Source organism: Haliotis rufescens, unplaced genomic scaffold (genome assembly GCF_023055435.1).
Source record: "Haliotis rufescens isolate VD_foot unplaced genomic scaffold, xgHalRufe1.0.p SCAF_11, whole genome shotgun sequence".
Taxonomy (NCBI): Eukaryota; Metazoa; Mollusca; class Gastropoda; order Lepetellida; family Haliotidae; genus Haliotis; species Haliotis rufescens.
The window spans coordinates 44,655,721-44,677,847 of record NW_025963791.1 but is presented as its reverse complement, the minus strand read 5'-3'; the positions used below and the strand labels follow the sequence as shown (position 1 = coordinate 44,677,847).

The window sequence follows — 22,127 nt, the reverse complement described above, 5'->3', positions numbered from 1 at the left end:
CTTAATGTCACTTACATGCATACACAGGACATATTTCACCTTAATGTCACTTACATGTATACACAGGACATATCTCACCTTAATGTCACTTACATGCATACACAGAACATATTTCACCTCAATGTCACTCACATGCATACACAGGACATATTTCACCTTAATGTCACTTACATGTATACACAGGACATATCTCACCTTAATGTCACTTACATGTATACACAGAACATATTTCACCTCAATGTCACTCACATGCATACACAGGACATATCTCACCTTAATGTCACTTACATGTATACACAGGACATATCTCACCTTAATGTCACTTACATGTATACACAGGACATATTTCACCTTAATGTCACTTACATGCATACACAGGACATATCTCACCTTAATGTCACTTACATGTATACACAGAACATATCTCACCTTAATGTCACTTACATGTATACACAGAACATATCTCACCTTAATGTCACTTACATGTATACACTGGACATATCTCACCTTAATGTCACTTACATGCATACACAGGACATATCTCACCTTAATGTCACTTACATGTATACACAGGACATATTTCACCTTAATGTCACTTACATGCATACACAGGACATATCTCACCTTAATGTCACTTACATGCATACACAGAACATATCTCACCTTAATGTCACTTACATGTATACACAGAACATATCTCACCTTAATGTCACTGACATGCATACACAGGACATATCTCACTTTAATGCCACTTACATGTATACTTGTTTGTTTGTTGTTTATCGCAACAATCAACAATATTCCATCAATATGACATCCGTCTGTAAATAATCGAGTCTGAAGCAGACGATCATGTGATTGGCAACATAAGCATCGATCCACTTAATTGCGATACAATGACATGCATCTACCAAGTCAGCGAGCCTGACCACCCGATCCCGTTAGTCGCATCAAACGACAATCATAATGGCCTGTATACACATATGACACTAGGACACACGCATATGTACACAGAAAGTAGGAACCTACTTGATTGAACTCCAGATTATCTATTCTTCTGATGTGATTGCAGGACAAATCCAGAACTCGTACTTTCCTAAACTGTTGAAAGGAAAATACAACACAAGTGTTTACAACCTTCAGATAAACCCATGCAACAAACAACATCATCTGAACGTAGGATGAACAGTATATACTGATGAATGTTTCCAACTTCCCGGGTTACTTCGCATCCTGCACTTGGTGACCCATGGAACACATTATGTTAACATCATGCATGACATCTGGGTATGTACTGAGTGACACATTGAGCACATTATGTTAACATCATGCATGACATCTGGGTATGTACTGAGTGACACATGGAACACATTATGTTAACATCATGCATGACATCTGGGTATGTACTGAGTGACACATGGAACACATTATGTTAACATCATGCATGACCTCTGGGTATGTACTGAGTGACACATGGAACACATTATGTTAACATCATGCATGACATCTGGGTATGTACTGAGTGACACATGGAACACATTATTCTAACATCATGCATGACATCTGGGTATGTACTGAGTGACACATGGAACACATTATGTTAACATCATGCATGACATCTGGGTATGTACTGAGTGACACATGGAACACATTATGTTAACATCATGCATGACCTCTGGGTATGTACTGAGTGACACATGGAACACATTATGTTAACATCATGCATGACATCTGGGTATGTACTGAGTGACACATGGAACACATTATGTTAACATCATGCATGACCTCTGGGTATGTACTGAGTGACACATGGAACACATAATGTTAACATCATGCATGACCTCTGGGTATGTACTGAGTGACACATGGAACACATTATGTTAACATCATGCATGACATCTGGGTATGTACTGAGTGACACATGGAACACATTATGTTAACATCATGCATGACCTCTGGGTATGTACTGAGTGACACATGGAACACATTATGTTAACATCATGCATGACCTCTGGGTATGTACTGAGTGACACATGGAACACATTATGTTAACATCATGCATGACATCTGGGTATGTACTGAGTGACACATGGAACACATTATGTTAACATCATGCATGACCTCTGGGTATGTACTGAGTGACACATGGAACACATTATGTTAACATCATGCATGACCTCTGGGTATGTACTGAGTGACACATGGAACACATAATGTTAACATCATGCATGACATCTGGGTATGTACTGAGTGACACATGGAACACATAATGTTAACATCATGCATGACATCTGGGTATGTACTGAGTGACACATGGAACACATTATGTTAACATCATGCAAGACATCTGGGTATGTACTGAGTTACACATGGAACACATTATGTTAACATCATGCATGACCTCTGGGTATGTACTGAGTGACACATGGAACACATTATGTTAACATCATGCAAGACATCTGGGTATGTACTGAGTTACACATGGAACACATTATGTTAACATCATGCATGACATCTGGGTATGTACTGAGTGACACATGGAACACATTACGTTAATATCATGCATGACATCTGGGTATGTACTGAGCGACACATGGAACACATTATGTTAACATCATGCATGACATCTGGGTATGTACTGAGTGACACATGGAACACATCATGTTAACATCATGCATGACATCTGGGTATGTACTGAGTGACACATGGAACACATTATGTTAACATCATGCATGACCTCTGGGTGTGTACTGAGTGACACATGGAACACATTATGTTAACATCATGCATGACCTCTGGGTATGTACTGAGTGACACATGGAACACATTATGTTAACATCATGCATGACCTCTGGGTATGTACTGAGTGACACATGGAACACATTATGTTAACATCATGCATGACATCTGGGTATGTACTGAGTTAACTATGGAACACATTATGTTAACATCATGCATGACTTCTGCAAAGGTCACATTTTCATTATTCTCAAATTGTACCACCACCACTAATGTTTGCTAATTCAGAAACATGTCACACGACACAAGATACAACTCATGCTCAGTGTTCTGCTACAATGTGTCCCACATCATGAAGTTTGTGAATATATTCTACCACTGCCTAAAACCTAGATACCTTAGGTAAATATAAACTCTTTTCAATTATACCAAATCTCATAAATGTTCATGTATATGCTTGATGCAAATGTAAAATCACATTCATCACACCAGTTTGAATACTTTGTCTTCACTTTGCAACAGTAAAGGGTGCGTGCTGCCTGACTGCTGCCTGACTGCTGGTGTGTGTTGCCTGACTGTGTGCTGCCTGACTGCTGGTGTGTGCTGCCTGACTGCTGGTGTGTGCTGCCTGACTGCTGGTGTGTGCTGTCTGACTGTGTGCTGCCTGACTGCTGGTGTGTGCTGCCTGACTGCTGATGTGTGCTGTCTGACTGCTGGTGTGTGTTGCCTGACTGTGAGCTGCCTGACTGCTGGTGTGTGCTGTCTGACTGTGTGCTGCCTGACTGCTAGTGTGTTGCCTGACTGCTGGTGTGTGCTGTCTGACTGCTGGTGTGTGTTGCCTGACTGTGTGCTGCCTGACTGCTGGTGTGTGCTGTCTGACTGCTGGTGTGTGCTGTCTGACTGCTGGTGTGTGTTGCCTGACTGTGTGCTGCCTGACTGCTGGTGTGTGCTGCCTGACTGCTGGTGTGTGCTGCCTGACTGCTGGTGTGTGCTGTCTGACTGTGTGCTGCCTGACTGCTGGTGTGTGTTGCCTGACTGCTGGTGTGTGCTGCCTGACTGCTGTTGGTGCTGCCTGACTGCTGGTGTGTGCTATCTGACTGCTGGTGTGTGTTGCGTGACTGCTGGTGTGTGCTGTCTGACTGTGTGCTGCCTGACTGCTGGTGTTTGCTGTCTGACTGCTGGTGTGTGCTGCCTGACTGCTGGTGTGTGCTGCCTGACTGCTGGTGTGTGCTGTCTGACTGCTGGTGTGTGCTGTCTGACTGCTGGTGTGTGCTGCCTGACTGTGTGCTGCCTGACTGCTGGTGTGTGCTGCCTGACTGCTGGTGTGTGCTGTCTGACTGCTGGTGTGTGCTGCCTGCCTGCTGCCTGACTGCTGGTGTGTGTTGCCTGACTGCTGGTGTGTGCTGCCTGACTGCTGGTGTGTGCTGCCTGACTGCTGGTGTGTGCTGTCTGACTGCTGGTGTGTCCTGTCTGACTGCTGGTGTGTGCTGTCTGACTGCTGGTGTGTGCTGTCTGACTGCTGGTGTGTGCTGCCTGACTGCTGCCTGACTGCTGGTGTGTGTTGCCTGACTGTGTGCTGCCTGACTGTTGGTGTGTGCTGCCTGACTGCTGGTGTGTGCTGCCTGACTGCTGGTGTGTGCTGTCTGACTGTGTGCTGCCTGACTGCTGGTGTGTGATGCCTGACTGCTGGTGTGTGCTGTCTGACTGCTGGTGTGTGTTGCCTGACTGTCTGCTGCCTGAGTTCTGGTGTGTGCTGTCTGACTGTGTGCTGCCTGACTGCTGGTGTGTGTTGCCTGACTGCTGGTGTGTGCTGTCTGACTGCTGGTGTGTGTTGCCTGACTGTGTGCTGCTTGACTGCTGGTGTGTGCTGTCTGACTGCTGGTGTGTGCTGTCTGACTGCTGGTGTGTGTTGCCTGACCGTGTGCTGCCTGACTGCTAGTGTGTGCTGTCTGACTGCTGGTGTGTGCTGCCTGACTGTGTGCTGCCTGACTGCTGGTGTGTGTTGCCTGACTGCTGGTGTGTGCTGCCTGACTGCTGGTGTGTGCTGCCTGACTGCTGGTGTGTGCTGTCTGACTGCTGGTGTGTGCTGCCTGACTGCTGGTGTGTGCTGCCTGACTGCTGGTGTGTGCTGCCTGACTGCTGGTGTGTGCTGCCTGACTGCTGGTGTGTACTGTCTGACTGCTGGTGTGTGCTGCCTGACTGCTGGTGTGTGCTGTCTGACTGCTGGTGTGTGCTGCCTGACTGCTGGTGTGTGTTGCCTGACTCCTGGTGTGTGCTGTCTGACTGTGTGCTGCCTGACTGCTGGTGTGTGCTGCCTGACTGCTGATGTGTGCTGTCTGACTGCTGGTGTGTGTTGCCTCACTGTGTGCTGCCTGAGTGCTGGTGTGTGCTGTCTGACTGTGTGCTGCCTGACTGCTAGTGTGTTGCCTGACTGCTGGTGTGTGCTGTCTGACTGCTGGTGTGTGTTGCCTGACTGTGTGCTGCCTGACTGCTGGTGTGTGCTGTCTGACTGCTGGTGTGTGCTGTCTGACTGCTGGTGTGTGTTGCCTGACTGTGTGCTGCCTGACTGCTGGTGTGTGCTGCCTGACTGCTGGTGTGTGCTGCCTGACTGCTGGTGTGTGCTGTCTGACTGTGTGCTGCCTGACTGCTGGTGTGTGTTGCCTGACTGCTGGTGTGTGCTGCCTGACTGCTGTTGGTGCTGCCTGACTGCTGGTGTGTGCTATCTGACTGCTGGTGTGTGTTGCCTGACTGCTGGTGTGTGCTGTCTGACTGTGTGCTGCCTGACTGCTGGTGTTTGCTGTCTGACTGCTGGTGTGTGCTGCCTGACTGCTGGTGTGTGCTGCCTGACTGCTGGTGTGTGCTGCCTGACTGCTGGTGTGTGATGCCTGACTGCTGGTGTGTGCTGTCTGACTGCTGGTGTGTGTTGCCTGACTGTCTGCTGCCTGAGTTCTGGTGTGTGCTGTCTGACTGTGTGCTGCCTGACTGCTGGTGTGTGTTGCCTGACTGCTGGTGTGTGCTGTCTGACTGCTGGTGTGTGTTGCCTGACTGTGTGCTGCTTGACTGCTGGTGTGTGCTGTCTGACTGCTGGTGTGTGCTGTCTGACTGCTGGTGTGTGTTGCCTGACCGTGTGCTGCCTGACTGCTAGTGTGTGCTGTCTGACTGCTGGTGTGTGCTGCCTGACTGTGTGCTGCCTGACTGCTGGTGTGTGTTGCCTGACTGCTGGTGTGTGCTGCCTGACTGCTGGTGTGTGCTGCCTGACTGCTGGTGTGTGCTGTCTGACTGCTGGTGTGTGCTGCCTGACTGCTGGTGTGTGCTGCCTGACTGCTGGTGTGTGCTGCCTGACTGCTGGTGTGTGCTGCCTGACTGCTGGTGTGTACTGTCTGACTGCTGGTGTGTGCTGCCTGACTGCTGGTGTGTGCTGTCTGACTGCTGGTGTGTGCTGCCTGACTGCTGGTGTGTGTTGCCTGACTCCTGGTGTGTGCTGTCTGACTGTGTGCTGCCTGACTGCTGGTGTGTGCTGCCTGACTGCTGATGTGTGCTGTCTGACTGCTGGTGTGTGTTGCCTGACTGTGTGCTGCCTGAGTGCTGGTGTGTGCTGTCTGACTGTGTGCTGCCTGACTGCTGGTGTGTGTTGCCTGACTGCTGGTGTGTGCTGTCTGACTGCAGGTGTGTGTTGCCTGACTGTGTGCTGCTTGACTGCTGGTGTGTGCTGTCTGACTGCTGGTGTGTGCTGTCTGACTGCTGGTGTGTGTTGCCTGACCGTGTGCTGCCTGACTGCTGGTGTGTGCTGTCTGACTGCTGGTGTGTGCTGCCTGACTGTGTGCTGCCTGACTGCTGGTGTGTGTTGCCTGACTGCTGGTGTGTGCTGCCTGACTGCTGGTGTGTGCTGCCTGACTGCTGGTGTGTGCTGTCTGACTGCTGGTGTGTGCTGCCTGACTGCTGGCGTGTGCTGCCTGACTGCTGGTGTGTGCTGCCTGACTGCTGGTGTGTGCTGCCTGACTGCTGGTGTGTACTGTCTGACTGCTGGTGTGTGCTGCCTGACTGCTGGTGTGTGCTGTCTGACTGCTGGTGTGTGCTGCCTGACTGCTGGTGTGTGTTGCCTGACTGCTGGTGTGTGCTGTCTGACTGTGTGCTGCCTGACTGCTGGTGTTTGCTGTCTGGCTGCTGGTGTGTGCTGCCTGACTGCTGGTGTGTGCTGCCTGACTGCTGGTGTGTGCTGTCTGACTGTGTGCTGCCTGACTGCTGGTGTTTGCTGTCTGACTGCTGGTGTGTGTTGCCTGACTGTGTGCTGCCTGACTGCTGGTGTGTGCTGCCTGACTGCTGGTGTGTGCTCCCTGACTGCTGGTGTGTGCTGTCTGACTGCTGGTGTGTGCTGCCTGACTGCTGGTGTGTGCTGTCTGACTGCTGGTGTGTGCTGCCTGACTGCTGGTGTGTGTTGCCTGACTGCTGGTGTGTGCTGTCTGACTGTGTGCTGCCTGACTGCTGGTGTTTGCTGTCTGACTGCTGGTGTTTGCTGTCTGACTGCTGGTGTGTGCTGCCTGACTGCTGGTGTGTGCTGTCTGACTGCTGGTGTGTGCTGCCTGACTGCTGGTGTGTGTTGCCTGACTGCTGGTGTGTGCTGTCTGACTGCTGGTGTGTGGTGTCTGACTGCTGGTGTGTGCTGCCTGACTGCTGGTGTGTGCTGCCTGACTGCTGGTGTGTGCTGTCTGACTGCTGGTGTGTGCTGCCTGACTGCTGGTGTGTGTTGCCTGACTGCTGGTGTGTGCTGTCTGACTGCTGGTGTGTGCTGTCTGACTGCTGGTGTGTGCTGCCTGACTGCTGGTGTGTGCTGCCTGACTGCTGGTTTGTGCTGTCTGACTGTTGGTGTGTGCTGCCTGACTGATGGTGTGTGCTGTCTGACTGTGTGCTGCCTGACTGCTGGTGTGTGTTGCCTGACTGCTGGTGTGTGCTGCCTGACTGCTGTTGGTGCTGCCTGACTGCTGGTGTGTGCTGTCTGACTGCTGGTGTGTGTTGCCTGACTGCTGGTGTGTCCTGTCTGACTGTGTGCTGCCTGACTGCTGGTGTTTGCTGTCTGACTGCTGGTGTGTGCTGCCTGACTGCTGGTGTGTGCTGCCTGACTGCTGGTGTGTGCTGTCTGACTGCTGGTGTGTGCTGTCTGACTGCTGGTGTGTGCTGCCTGACTGTGTGCTGCCTGACTGCTGGTGTGTGCTGCCTGACTGCTGGTGTGTGCTGTCTGACTGCTGGTGTGTGCTGCCTGCCTGCTGCCTGACTGCTGGTGTGTGTTGCCTGACTGCTGGTGTGTGCTGCCTGACTGCTGGTGTGTGCTGCCTGACTGCTGGTGTGTGCTGTCTGACTGCTGGTGTGTGCTGTCTGACTGCTGGTGTGTGCTGTCTGACTGCTGGTGTGTGCTGTCTGACTGCTGGTGTGTGCTGCCTGACTGCTGCCTGACTGCTGGTGTGTGTTGCCTGACTGTGTGCTGCCTGACTGTTGGTGTGTGCTGCCTGACTGCTGGTGTGTGCTGCCTGACTGCTGGTGTGTGCTGTCTGACTGTGTGCTGCCTGACTGCTGGTGTGTGTTGCCTGACTGCTGGTGTGTGCTGTCTGACTGCTGGTGTGTGTTGCCTGACTGTGTGCTGCCTGAGTGCTGGTGTGTGCTGTCTGACTGTGTGCTGCCTGACTGCTGGTGTGTGTTGCCTGACTGCTGGTGTGTGCTGTCTGACTGCTGGTGTGTGTTGCCTGACTGTGTGCTGCTTGACTGCTGGTGTGTGCTGTCTGACTGCTGGTGTGTGCTGTCTGACTGCTGGTGTGTGTTGCCTGACCGTGTGCTGCCTGACTGCTGGTGTGTGCTGTCTGACTGCTGGTGTGTGCTGCCTGACTGTGTGCTGCCTGACTGCTGGTGTGTGCTGCCTGACTGCTGGTGTGTGTTGCCTGACTGCTGGTGTGTGCTGCCTGACTGCTGGTGTGTGCTGCCTGACTGCTGGTGTGTGCTGCCTGACTGCTGGTGTGTGCTGCCTGACTGCTGGTGTGTGCTGCCTGACTGCTGGTGTGTGCTGCCTGACTGCTGGTGTGTGCTGCCTGACTGCTGGTGTGTACTGTCTGACTGCTGGTGTGTGCTGCCTGACTGCTGGTGTGTGCTGTCTGACTGCTGGTGTGTGCTGCCTGACTGCTGGTGTGTGTTGCCTGACTCCTGGTGTGTGCTGTCTGACTGTGTGCTGCCTGACTGCTGGTGTGTGCTGCCTGACTGCTGATGTGTGCTGTCTGACTGCTGGTGTGTGTTGCCTGACTGTGTGCTGCCTGAGTGCTGGTGTGTGCTGTCTGACTGTGTGCTGCCTGACTGCTGGTGTGTGTTGCCTGACTGCTGGTGTGTGCTGTCTGACTGCAGGTGTGTGTTGCCTGACTGTGTGCTGCTTGACTGCTGGTGTGTGCTGTCTGACTGCTGGTGTGTGCTGTCTGACTGCTGGTGTGTGTTGCCTGACCGTGTGCTGCCTGACTGCTGGTGTGTGCTGTCTGACTGCTGGTGTGTGCTGCCTGACTGTGTGCTGCCTGACTGCTGGTGTGTGTTGCCTGACTGCTGGTGTGTGCTGCCTGACTGCTGGTGTGTGCTGCCTGACTGCTGGTGTGTGCTGTCTGACTGCTGGTGTGTGCTGCCTGACTGCTGGCGTGTGCTGCCTGACTGCTGGTGTGTGCTGCCTGACTGCTGGTGTGTGCTGCCTGACTGCTGGTGTGTACTGTCTGACTGCTGGTGTGTGTTGCCTGACTGCTGGTGTGTGCTGTCTGACTGCTGGTGTGTGCTGCCTGACTGCTGGTGTGTGTTGCCTGACTGCTGGTGTGTGCTGTCTGACTGTGTGCTGCCTGACTGCTGGTGTTTCCTGTCTGGCTGCTGGTGTGTGCTGCCTGACTGCTGGTGTGTGCTGCCTGACTGCTGGTGTGTGCTGTCTGACTGTGTGCTGCCTGACTGCTGGTGTTTGCTGTCTGACTGCTGGTGTGTGTTGCCTGACTGTGTGCTGCCTGACTGCTGGTGTGTGCTGCCTGACTGCTGGTGTGTGCTCCCTGACTGCTGGTGTGTGCTGTCTGACTGCTGGTGTGTGCTGCCTGACTGCTGGTGTGTGCTGTCTGACTGCTGGTGTGTGCTGCCTGACTGCTGGTGTGTGTTGCCTGACTGCTGGTGTGTGCTGTCTGACTGTGTGCTGCCTGACTGCTGGTGTTTGCTGTCTGACTGCTGGTGTTTGCTCTCTGACTGCTGGTGTGTGCTGCCTGACTGCTGGTGTGTGCTGTCTGACTGCTGGTGTGTGCTGCCTGACTGCTGGTGTGTGTTGCCTGACTGCTGGTGTGTGCTGTCTGACTGCTGGTGTGTGGTGTCTGACTGCTGGTGTGTGCTGCCTGACTGCTGGTGTGTGCTGTCTGACTGCTGGTGTGTGCTGTCTGACTGCTGGTGTGTGCTGCCTGACTGCTGGTGTGTGTTGCCTGACTGCTGGTGTGTGCTGTCTGACTGCTGGTGTGTGCTGTCTGACTGCTGGTGTGTGCTGCCTGACTGCTGGTGTGTGCTGCCTGACTGCTGGTTTGTGCTGTCTGACTGTTGGTGTGTGCTGCCTGAGTGCTGGTGTGTGCTGTCTGACTGTGTGCTGCCTGACTGCTGGTGTGTGTTGCCTGACTGCTGGTGTGTGCTGCCTGACTGCTGTTGGTGCTGCCTGACTGCTGGTGTGTGCTGTCTGACTGCTGGTGTGTGTTGCCTGACTGCTGGTGTGTGCTGTCTGACTGTGTGCTGCCTGACTGCTGGTGTTTGCTGTCTGACTGCTGGTGTGTGCTGCCTGACTGCTGGTGTGTGCTGCCTGACTGCTGGTGTGTGCTGTCTGACTGCTGGTGTGTGCTGTCTGACTGCTGGTGTGTGCTGCCTGACTGTGTGCTGCCTGACTGCTGGTGTGTGCTGCCTGACTGCTGGTGTGTGCTGTCTGACTGCTGGTGTGTGCTGCCTGCCTGCTGCCTGACTGCTGGTGTGTGTTGCCTGACTGCTGGTGTGTGCTGCCTGACTGCTGGTGTGTGCTGCCTGACTGCTGGTGTGTGCTGTCTGACTGCTGGTGTGTGCTGTCTGACTGCTGGTGTGTGCTGTCTGACTGCTGGTGTGTGCTGTCTGACTGCTGGTGTGTGCTGCCTGACTGCTGCCTGACTGCTGGTGTGTGTTGCCTGACTGTGTGCTGCCTGACTGTTGGTGTGTGCTGCCTGACTGCTGGTGTGTGCTGCCTGACTGCTGGTGTGTGCTGTCTGACTGTGTGCTGCCTGACTGCTGGTGTGTGTTGCCTGACTGCTGGTGTGTGCTGTCTGACTGCTGGTGTGTGTTGCCTGACTGTGTGCTGCCTGAGTGCTGGTGTGTGCTGTCTGACTGTGTGCTGCCTGACTGCTGGTGTGTGTTGCCTGACTGCTGGTGTGTGCTGTCTGACTGCTGGTGTGTGTTGCCTGACTGTGTGCTGCTTGACTGCTGGTGTGTGCTGTCTGACTGCTGGTGTGTGCTGTCTGACTGCTGGTGTGTGTTGCCTGACCGTGTGCTGCCTGACTGCTGGTGTGTGCTGTCTGACTGCTGGTGTGTGCTGCCTGACTGTGTGCTGCCTGACTGCTGGTGTGTGTTGCCTGACTGCTGGTGTGTGCTGCCTGACTGCTGGTGTGTGCTGCCTGACTGCTGGTGTGTGCTGTCTGACTGCTGGTGTGTGCTGCCTGACTGCTGGTGTGTGCTGCCTGACTGCTGGTGTGTGCTGCCTGACTGCTGGTGTGTGCTGCCTGACTGCTGGTGTGTACTGTCTGACTGCTGGTGTGTGCTGCCTGACTGCTGGTGTGTGCTGTCTGACTGCTGGTGTGTGCTGCCTGACTGCTGGTGTGTGTTGCCTGACTGCTGGTGTGTGCTGTCTGACTGTGTGCTGCCTGACTGCTGGTGTTTGCTGTCTGGCTGCTGGTGTGTGCTGCCTGACTGCTGGTGTGTGCTGCCTGACTGCTGGTGTGTGCTGTCTGACTGTGTGCTGCCTGACTGCTGGTGTTTGCTGTCTGACTGCTGGTGTGTGTTGCCTGACTGCTGGTGTGTGCTGTCTGACTGCTGGTGTGTGCTGTTTGACTGCTGGTGTGTGCTGCCTGACTGCTGGTGTGTGCTGCCTGACTGCTGGTTTGTGCTGTCTGACTGTTGGTGTGTGCTGCCTGACTGATGGTGTGTGCTGTCTGACTGTGTGCTGCCTGACTGCTGGTGTGTGTTGCCTGACTGCTGGTGTGTGCTGCCTGACTGCTGTTGGTGCTGCCTGACTGCTGGTGTGTGCTGTCTGACTGCTGGTGTGTGTTGCCTGACTGCTGGTGTGTGCTGTCTGACTGTGTGCTGCCTGACTGCTGGTGTTTGCTGTCTGACTGCTGGTGTGTGCTGCCTGACTGCTGGTGTGTGCTGCCTGACTGCTGGTGTGTGCTGTCTGACTGCTGGTGTGTGCTGTCTGACTGCTGGTGTGTGCTGCCTGACTGTGTGCTGCCTGACTGCTGGTGTGTGCTGCCTGACTGCTGGTGTGTGCTGTCTGACTGCTGGTGTGTGCTGCCTGCCTGCTGCCTGACTGCTGGTGTGTGTTGCCTGACTGCTGGTGTGTGCTGCCTGACTGCTGGTGTGTGCTGCCTGACTGCTGGTGTGTGCTGTCTGACTGCTGGTGTGTGCTGTCTGACTGCTGGTGTGTGCTGTCTGACTGCTGGTGTGTGCTGTCTGACTGCTGGTGTGTGCTGCCTGACTGCTGCCTGACTGCTGGTGTGTGTTGCCTGACTGTGTGCTGCCTGACTGTTGGTGTGTGCTGCCTGACTGCTGGTGTGTGCTGCCTGACTGCTGGTGTGTGCTGTCTGACTGTGTGCTGCCTGACTGCTGGTGTGTGTTGCCTGACTGCTGGTGTGTGCTGTCTGACTGCTGGTGTGTGTTGCCTGACTGTGTGCTGCCTGAGTGCTGGTGTGTGCTGTCTGACTGTGTGCTGCCTGACTGCTGGTGTGTGTTGCCTGACTGCTGGTGTGTGCTGTCTGACTGCTGGTGTGTGTTGCCTGACTGTGTGCTGCTTGACTGCTGGTGTGTGCTGTCTGACTGCTGGTGTGTGCTGTCTGACTGCTGGTGTGTGTTGCCTGACCGTGTGCTGCCTGACTGCTGGTGTGTGCTGTCTGACTGCTGGTGTGTGCTGCCTGACTGTGTGCTGCCTGACTGCTGGTGTGTGTTGCCTGACTGCTGGTGTGTGCTGCCTGACTGCTGGTGTGTGCTGCCTGACTGCTGGTGTGTGCTGTCTGACTGCTGGTGTGTGCTGCCTGACTGCTGGTGTGTGCTGCCTGACTGCTGGTGTGTGCTGCCTGACTGCTGGTGTGTGCTGCCTGACTGCTGGTGTGTACTGTCTGACTGCTGGTGTGTGCTGCCTGACTGCTGGTGTGTGCTGTCTGACTGCTGGTGTGTGCTGCCTGACTGCTGGTGTGTGTTGCCTGACTGCTGGTGTGTGCTGTCTGACTGTGTGCTGCCTGACTGCTGGTGTTTGCTGTCTGGCTGCTGGTGTGTGCTGCCTGACTGCTGGTGTGTGCTGCCTGACTGCTGGTGTGTGCTGTCTGACTGTGTGCTGCCTGACTGCTGGTGTTTGCTGTCTGACTGCTGGTGTGTGTTGCCTGACTGTGTGCTGCCTGACTGCTGGTGTGTGCTGCCTGACTGCTGGTGTGTGCTCCCTGACTGCTGGTGTGTGCTGTCTGACTGCTGGTGTGTGCTGCCTGACTGCTGGTGTGTGCTGTCTGACTGCTAGTGTGTGCTGCCTGACTGCTGGTGTGTGTTGCCTGACTGCTGGTGTGTGCTGTCTGACTGTGTGCTGCCTGACTGCTGGTGTTTGCTGTCTGACTGCTGGTGTTTGCTGTCTGACTGCTGGTGTGTGCTGCCTGACTGCTGGTGTGTGCTGTCTGACTGCTGGTGTGTGCTGCCTGACTGCTGGTGTGTGTTGCCTGACTGCTGGTGTGTGCTGTCTGACTGCTGGTGTGTGGTGTCTGACTGCTGGTGTGTGCTGCCTGACTGCTGGTGTGTGCTGTCTGACTGCTGGTGTGTGCTGTCTGACTGCTGGTGTGTGCTGCCTGACTGCTGGTGTGTGTTGCCTGACTGCTGGTGTGTGCTGTCTGACTGCTGGTGTGTGCTGTCTGACTGCTGGTGTGTGCTGCCTGACTGCTGGTGTGTGCTGCCTGACTGCTGGTTTGTGCTGTCTGACTGTTGGTGTGTGCTGCCTGACTGCTGGTGTGTGCTGTCTGACTGCTGGTGTGTGCTGCCTGACTGCTGGTGTGTGCTGCCTGACTGCTGGTGTGTGCTGTCTGACTGTTGGTGTGTGCTGCCTGACTGCTGGTGTGTGCTGTCTGACTGCTGGTGTGTGCTGTCTGACTGCTTGTGTGTGCTGTCTGACTGCTGGTGTGTGCTGCCTGACTGCTGGTGTGTGTTGCCTGACTGCTGGTGTGTGCTGTCTGACTGTGTGCTGCCTGACTGCTGGTGTTTGCTGTCTGGCTGCTGGTGTGTGCTGCCTGACTGCTGGTGTGTGCTGCCTGACTGCTGGTGTGTGCTGTCTGACTGTGTGCTGCCTGACTGCTGGTGTTTGCTGTCTGACTGCTGGTGTGTGTTGCCTGACTGTGTGCTGCCTGACTGCTGGTGTGTGCTGCCTGACTGCTGGTGTGTGCTCCCTGACTGCTGGTGTGTGCTGTCTGACTGCTGGTGTGTGCTGCCTGACTGCTGGTGTGTGCTGTCTGACTGCTAGTGTGTGCTGCCTGACTGCTGGTGTGTGTTGCCTGACTGCTGGTGTGTGCTGTCTGACTGTGTGCTGCCTGACTGCTGGTGTTTGCTGTCTGACTGCTGGTGTTTGCTGTCTGACTGCTGGTGTGTGCTGCCTGACTGCTGGTGTGTGCTGTCTGACTGCTGGTGTGTGCTGCCTGACTGCTGGTGTGTGTTGCCTGACTGCTGGTGTGTGCTGTCTGACTGCTGGTGTGTGGTGTCTGACTGCTGGTGTGTGCTGCCTGACTGCTGGTGTGTGCTGTCTGACTGCTGGTGTGTGCTGTCTGACTGCTGGTGTGTGCTGCCTGACTGCTGGTGTGTGTTGCCTGACTGCTGGTGTGTGCTGTCTGACTGCTGGTGTGTGCTGTCTGACTGCTGGTGTGTGCTGCCTGACTGCTGGTGTGTGCTGCCTGACTGCTGGTTTGTGCTGTCTGACTGTTGGTGTGTGCTGCCTGACTGCTGGTGTGTGCTGTCTGACTGCTGGTGTGTGCTGCCTGACTGCTGGTGTGTGCTGCCTGACTGCTGGTGTGTGCTGTCTGACTGTTGGTGTGTGCTGCCTGACTGCTGGTGTGTGCTGCCTGACTGCTGGTGTGTGCTGTCTGACTGCTGGTGTGTGCTGCCTGACTGCTGGTGTGTGCTGCCTGAATGCTGGTGTGTGCTGTCTGAATGCTGGTGTGTGTTGCCTGACTGCTGGTGTGTGCTGTCTGACTGTGTGCTGCCTGACTGCTGGTGTGTGCTGTCTGACTGCTGGTGTGTGCTGTCTGACTGCTGGTGTGTGCTGCCTGACTGCTGGTGTGTGCTGTCTGACTGCTGGTGTGTGCTGCCTGACTGCTGGTGTGTGCTGCCTGACTGCTGGTGTGTGCTGCCTGAATGCTGGTGTGTGCTGTCTGACTGCTGGTGTGTGCTGCCTGACTGCTGGTGTGTGCTGCCTGAATGCTGGTGTGTGCTGCCTGACCGCTTGTGTGTGCTGTCTGACTGATGGTGTGTGCTGTCTGACTGCTGGTGTTTGCTGCCTGAATGCTGGTGTGTGCTGTCTGACTGATGGTGTGTGCTGCCTGACTGCTGGTGTGTGCTGTCTGACTGCTGGTGTGTGCTGCCTGAATGCTGGTGTGTGCTGTCTGACTGCTGGTGTGTGCTGCCTGACTGCTGGTGTGTGCTGTCTGACTGTGTGCTGCCTGACTGCTGGTGTGTGCTGTCTGACTGATGGTGTGTGCTGCCTGACTGCTGGTGTGTGCTGCCTGAATGCTGGTGTGTGCTGTCTGAATGCTGGTGTGTGCTGCCTGACTGCTGGTGTTTGCTGTCTGACAGCTGGTGTGTGCTGCCTGACTGCTGGTGTGTGTTGCCTGAATGCTGGTGTGTGCTGTCTGACTGCTGGTGTGTGCTGTCTGACTGTGTGCTGCCTGACTGCTGGTGTGTGCTGTCTGACTGCTGGTGTGTGCTGTCTGACTGCTGGTGTTTGCTGTCTGACTGCTGGTGTGTGCTGCCTGACTGCTGGTGTGTGCTGCCTTAATGCTGGTGTGTGCTGTCTGACTGTGTGCTGCCTGACTGCTGGTGTGTGCTGTCTGAATGCTGGTGTGTGCTGCCTGACTGCTGGTGTGTGCTGTCTGACTGCTGGTGTGTGCTGTCTGACTGCTGGTGTTTGCTGTCTGACTGCTGGTGTGTGCTGCCTGACTGCTGGTGTGTGCTGCCTTAATGCTGGTGTGTGCTGTCTGACTGTGTGCTGTCTGACTGCTGGTGTGTGCTGTCTGAATGCTGGTGTGTGCTGCCTGACTGCTGGTGTGTGCTGCCTGACTGCTGGTGTGTGCTGTCTGACTGTGTGCTGTCTGACTGATGGTGTGTGCTGCCTGACTGCTGGTGTATGCTGCCTGAATGCTGGTGTGTGCTGTCTGACTGCTGGTGTGTGCTGCCTGACTGCTGGTGTGTGCTGTCTGACTGTGTGCTGCCTGACTGCTGGTGTGTGCTGTCTGACTGATGGTGTGTGCTGCCTGACTGCTGGTGTGTGCTGCCTGAATGCTGGTGTGTGCTGTCTGACTGCTGGTGTGTGCTGCCTGACTGCTGGTGTTTGCTGTCTGACTGCTGGTGTGTGCTGCCTGACTGCTGGTGTGTGCTGCCTGACTGCTGGTGTGTGCTGTCTGACTGCTGGTGTGTGCTGTCTGACTGTGTGCTGCCTGACTGCTGGTGTGTGCTGTCTGACTGCTGGTGTGTGCTGTCTGACTGCTGGTGTTTGCTGTCTGACTGCTGGTGTGTGCTGCCTGACTGCTGGTGTGTGCTGCCTGAATGCTGGTGTGTGCTGTCTGACTGCTGGTGTGTGCTGCCTGACTGCTGGTGTGTGCTGCCTGAATGCTGGTGTGTGCTGTCTGACTGCTGGTGTGTGCTGCCTGACTGCTGGTGTGTGCTGTCTGAATGCTGGTGTGTGCTGCCTGACTGCTGGTGTTTGCTGTCTGACTGATGGTGTGTGCTGCCTGACTGCTGGTGTGTGCTGTCTGACTGCTGGTGTGTGCTGTCTGACTCCTGGTGTGTGCTGCCTGACTGCTGGTGTGTGCTGTCTGACTGCTGGTGTGTGCTGTGTACCTTCTCCAGGTCAGCAACATGGGTCAAGCCCTCCCCATGCAAATTGATCTCATACACTCGGTTGTAGTCTCGCTCCTGGCACTGCTCCAACTGGTGAAATAGACACAACAATGTGACTGACAGCTTACACTTCAATTTACATGTGAAACTGAACATAACAAAATGGTAACAACTGGCCCTGTAGCATCACAAAAAAATGATAAAAAAGTTGTCATCCACACATTGTTTATAGTGTTTACACTACCAACTTCTAAATGCCAATAAAAGACTTTTAAAAACTTCTACTGAGTCTTATTTTATAGCATATTCAAGACATCATTTAAAACTCATAAGGATAGAAATTATCAAAAACAATTTGCCAGATGGGTGCTAGAATACTTACAATTTCTTCAGGTTCTACTGTCTTTTTGGGGCGATCATCTTTTTCCTCTTCTTCAGATGCGTGTGACCTCGTGCGAGAAGAGCCCCTCCGTGATGACCCAATACATGAAGACCTACTTCTTGATGACCCAAGACGGGAAGACATAGATCTTGAAGATCCCTGTCTTGAATTAGTATTACTTGATAACTTGGGATCTCCATCCTCAGCATCAGAAAAATCAAGGTTAGTGGAGGTCAGGGATGAAGTGCGTGACAGTGGCTGTCTGCTTGCAACTGATGTTCCTGATCCTGCTCTCCTGACAACTCCTCCACCACTGCAAAACGAATAAGTAAACTTTATAACTAGAGTAAAAAAAGGTATTGAAAACTAGTTAAATATCATGTATATGAACATTCATCATGCACTGGAGTTCACAGGAAGCAGAATGTTGAAAGATCAATTCTCATAAAACATCCAACTTGAAAATTATTTCAATTTTTCTTGTAAGCATTGGTCAGTATACTCTGACCTCATGGTACTGCAGCCTTCATCTTAACGCTGCATTTGTGATTTCCGGTAGTTCAGACGGGACACGCCTCTTAGCAACCGTCTTTTAATGCAAATCAGAAACCAGGAAGTGCTCGCTTCGCAAACAATTTTAATTTCCTCGGAAAGTTCTGTCTGCTGTAAGTAAGGAGCCATTAACGCGTTGATACTTACTTCAGGCATCGTTTTACTATTGCCTTACCTCTATCTATCAATGGCCAACGATATAACCCGCAGTTTCCCTAGGAAATTTTCTCTATCGACCTGACCTAGATCATCTGCATATTCATAGCGACTAATAAGATAACAGAAGTTACATAGTCCACTAATTTTTCCCCCGCTCTGTGTTGATAATCTATTAGGAGATCATAAGGGCCATAATGCCATACTTAGAAATATGTTCTGCACTAGTAGCCAAAAGATAGGACCGCCTCCGTGGTCTTGTGGTAGAGCGTCTGCCCGGAGAGCGGAAGGTCCAGGGTTCGATCCCGGGCCGCGTCATACAAAAAGACGTTAAAAGATTGTACTTGTTGTTACCCTGTCTGGCGCTCGGCATTAAGGGGCTAAAACAAGGACTGGTCGGCTCGGAGTCAGTATACTGTGTCTGAGTGGGGTATTCATGTTAAACTGCGGCATGGTATCTCAGTGAGCTAGCACTATAAATCGGCATCAGTCCGGACTAGTACAAGCAGCCACACACACACATACACGTGCATGCACGTCGCTATATAAGTGCAATAATCTTGGACGCGACGTTAAACCCAATTTCACCTCACCTCACACCAAAAGATAGATATATACTTTGGGCATACCAGGAGTGCTTTTTTTTTATTTATTGTTGACTTTTAACATTTTTCCCTTCTTTTTTTTTAAATTTTGGCATCCAATTCATTTCTGATATTTTGTTGTTGATTTTTTTATTTTATATTTCTCTTACTTTTCGGTAAATATGCAATACTTATTACTGATAACACATTTAGAATTTTACTTGTGCTGTCTTTACACTTGTCTGGACAAATCACTGAAGTACGGCATCATCATACTAAGTGGTTGGTAGAATTATGTCCCGTTTTTGTTCAATTCACACCTTCATACACAACTTTTCCCTGTGCCGCAATACAATGGAGTTCTCTCCCTTGTCAAACTGAGCGAGAGGCCGAGCTTTTACTCGGCACTACTAATGTAAACAATGAACTTTTATCAATAAAATATGCATTGTTAGAACACAAATAATCATAAAGGTTAGTGGGTGCATTTTGTTCCGTTTAGCGTACATAACAAGTACCACGATACCCCAAGGTTGCAAGCTTTTTACTGTAAATAGTGTTTACAGACGTACATGTGAGTGATCACTGGAACTGAAGCACAGTGGTAAGTCTGGTGTTGGAGCTGGCAGACATACCTCTGATATGATGAGAGTCTAAACCAACTAGTCCCTCTCCGGGCAGCACATACTTCAAGCATCTTACATGTAAGCACTGACCACACTAAACAATAAACATAAGGCTGATTTACTACGTGGGACCCAGCTAACTGTGTCATTGTTCTCTGACATTGTGGATCATTGTTAATTCCATAATCCACCGCACTGACTGGTCAAGACTCGGTTATTTTCAGACTACTGTGATCTACCTGGAGTGAGAGAAAAATCATGTCTAATGAAGTGTCATAAAATCACCCAATCTTTACACTTAAAAAGACATGGGACGTCATGCAATAATTATAAAAATAATGCAGAGGATCCCTCCTCACCATCACCATGTTTCGGTTCAGTCACGCCCTGCACGTGTACCCTGGCGACACTCAGTAGCCTAGTTGTTAACGTACGTTACATGGCCCGACTCACTGAAACAGCATTTCAGATATCTTAATGTTCTTCCTTAAACTTTCTTTCTATGTCTACTACTATTATGGATTGGCATTTTTATCAAGTGGAGGCGATACCAGTCAGACTTTGGTTTAGTCAAGAGTATTCAGACTAGTACTAACTAGGCTATAGCAGTGGCGATCAGTACTCAGTTTTGCTCACCTCGATGGAGCTTTCCTTGTCGCACGTGGTCTTGGATCAACAGGCAGAACCCCGACCTGTCGCCCGATTGTATTTGTCAAAGATCCAGCAACCCGTGCTTTCAAGTTCTTATTCATGGTACTATCATCTTTGAAAACACATTCCGAGTTTACAGTATTCGTTTTTGTTTACGCGGTGCTAGGAAGCCATCTTGGAATTCCAACAAGGGACATAACTCTACCAAGAGTAATTCAGACCGTTAAAAGTGTATCTTGTGTTTACTCAAGTAATTGTCAAATGGGCGAAACAGACGATAGTGATAGATATTTGTTAATTCTGAAATCGATACGTAGATAAAGATTGTTTTAATTCATGTTACTTCTACATTATAGAGTAAGGGTAAACCATTCATGTATACAGTTCATGAAACAGTATTAATATTGTCATCCGCTTTACTTCAACCATATTTGTCAGTAACACAAAATATAAATAATGGCAATATATGAACATCTTCCCGAGGCAAGGGAGTTAACTCACTACAAAAATCCAGTTGTCCCTTAAATTTCAACCAGATGCATAACACAAAACACAATTAATAATGACATCTGAAGGGAGACAGTTAAACGGTAAAATGTTGTTTTTTAACAAACACACAAGAATTATCCTTCACAGTGAACTTGGTATAACACTGTCTCCACCTCGAGTGTCGCGGCATGTAGAGTCTCGCGGCATGGTGAACAATGATATCAGTCAGTGATGCAGTTATCTCCAGGTAGGGCGACATTGCTCTCTGAGTCGCAGACAGTATGTCTAACCATCAGTGTTGTTATCTAATTCGTGCAGATTGCGCTGTGCTGAACACAAGCCAGTCCATCAGTGTTTGTTTGTTTGTTTGTTTGTTTGTTTGTTGGCTAACGCCGCACTCAGCAATATTCCAGCTATATGACGGCGGTCTTTAAATAATCCTGTCTGGACCAGACAGTTGAGTGATTGACATCATGAGCATCGATCCACGCAACTGGGATAAGATGACATGCATCAACCAAGTCATGGAGCCTGAGCACCCGATCCCGCAGGTCGCCTCTTACGACAAGCAGAGTTGCCACTAACGGAAAGCATGGGTGGCTGAAGACCTATTCTGTACCCGGATTTTCACGGGTCTACTGAGTATGAGTGCGTATAGTTTTACGTCGCTTTTATTAATATCACGGCGGGGAACATCATAAATGGGCTTCACACATTGCACCCATATGGGGAATCGAACCCGAGTCATCGGCGTGACGAGCGAACGCTTCAGCCACTAGGCTACCCCGCCGCCATGTTATACTTACTGAAGATGACGGGGACATCGTTCCCCTGGCCTTTCTCCCAGGCCGTTAGAGGTGCGAGGGGGATCACGTGACCTGCAATGACAAAGGAAGAATGACGTGACTGCCTGGTCTATCCACGTGTGAGGTGATGGTGTTGGCAGGTGTGGTCTGTACGATGGGTGTATAATAACTTACAACATATCACGGTACTAGCTGAGTCGTATCAATGAAACAAACGCATTATGTATCATGCATTCAGTGGAGAGAGGGGCACAAACCTAATGTGGAATAGAAAGGAAGACAGGGCTAATGTGGAATGGAGAGAGGGAGACAGGGCTAATGTGGAATGGAGAGAGGGAGACAGGGCTAATGTGGAATGGTGAGAGGGAGACAGGGCTAATGTGGAATGGAGAGAGGGAGACAGGGCTAATGTGGAATGGAGAGAGGGAGACAGGGCTAATGTGGAATGGAGAGAGGGAGACAGGGCTAATGTGGAATGGAGAGAGGGAGACAGGGCTAATGTGGAATGGAGAGAGGGAGACAGGGCTAATGTGAAATGGAGAGAGGGAGACAGGGCTAATGTGGAATGGAGAGAGGGAGACAGGGCTAATGTGGAATGGAGAGAGGGAGACAGGGCTAATGTGGAATAGAGAGAGGGAGACAGGGCTAATGTGTCATTACAAATACACATTCTTTTTCATCATGTACAATAGACAGTTCTTACATACATATTGACAAAATACATAGAATTTTCATCCACATTTACAATTTTTTCAACGATATGGACAACAAGCATTTACAAGCCAGTTATATAAGAAACTGCATT

General features: G+C 51.8%; 1 protein-coding gene across 3 annotated transcripts in view; it reads right to left on the bottom strand.

Moving 5' to 3' along the window:
- Positions 1-20,221, bottom strand: part of LOC124122890 (protein phosphatase 1 regulatory subunit 7-like) — a 51,405-nt gene extending 31,184 nt beyond the window's left edge. For 2 of the 3 annotated variants that reach the window (XM_048392828.1, XM_048392830.1), the window contains exons 1-4: positions 20,013-20,221; positions 17,459-17,771; positions 17,077-17,166; positions 1,030-1,101 (exon numbers count right to left, since the gene is read on the bottom strand). In XM_048392828.1, the coding sequence (XP_048248785.1) occupies positions 1,030-1,101; positions 17,077-17,166; positions 17,459-17,771; positions 20,013-20,128 (591 nt within the window). In that variant the 5' untranslated portion in view covers positions 20,129-20,221. The remainder of the gene's footprint in view (positions 1-1,029; positions 1,102-17,076; positions 17,167-17,458; positions 17,772-20,012) is intronic. The other variant, XM_048392829.1, reaches the window with a different exon arrangement.
- Positions 20,222-22,127: the final 1,906 nt, after the last annotated feature.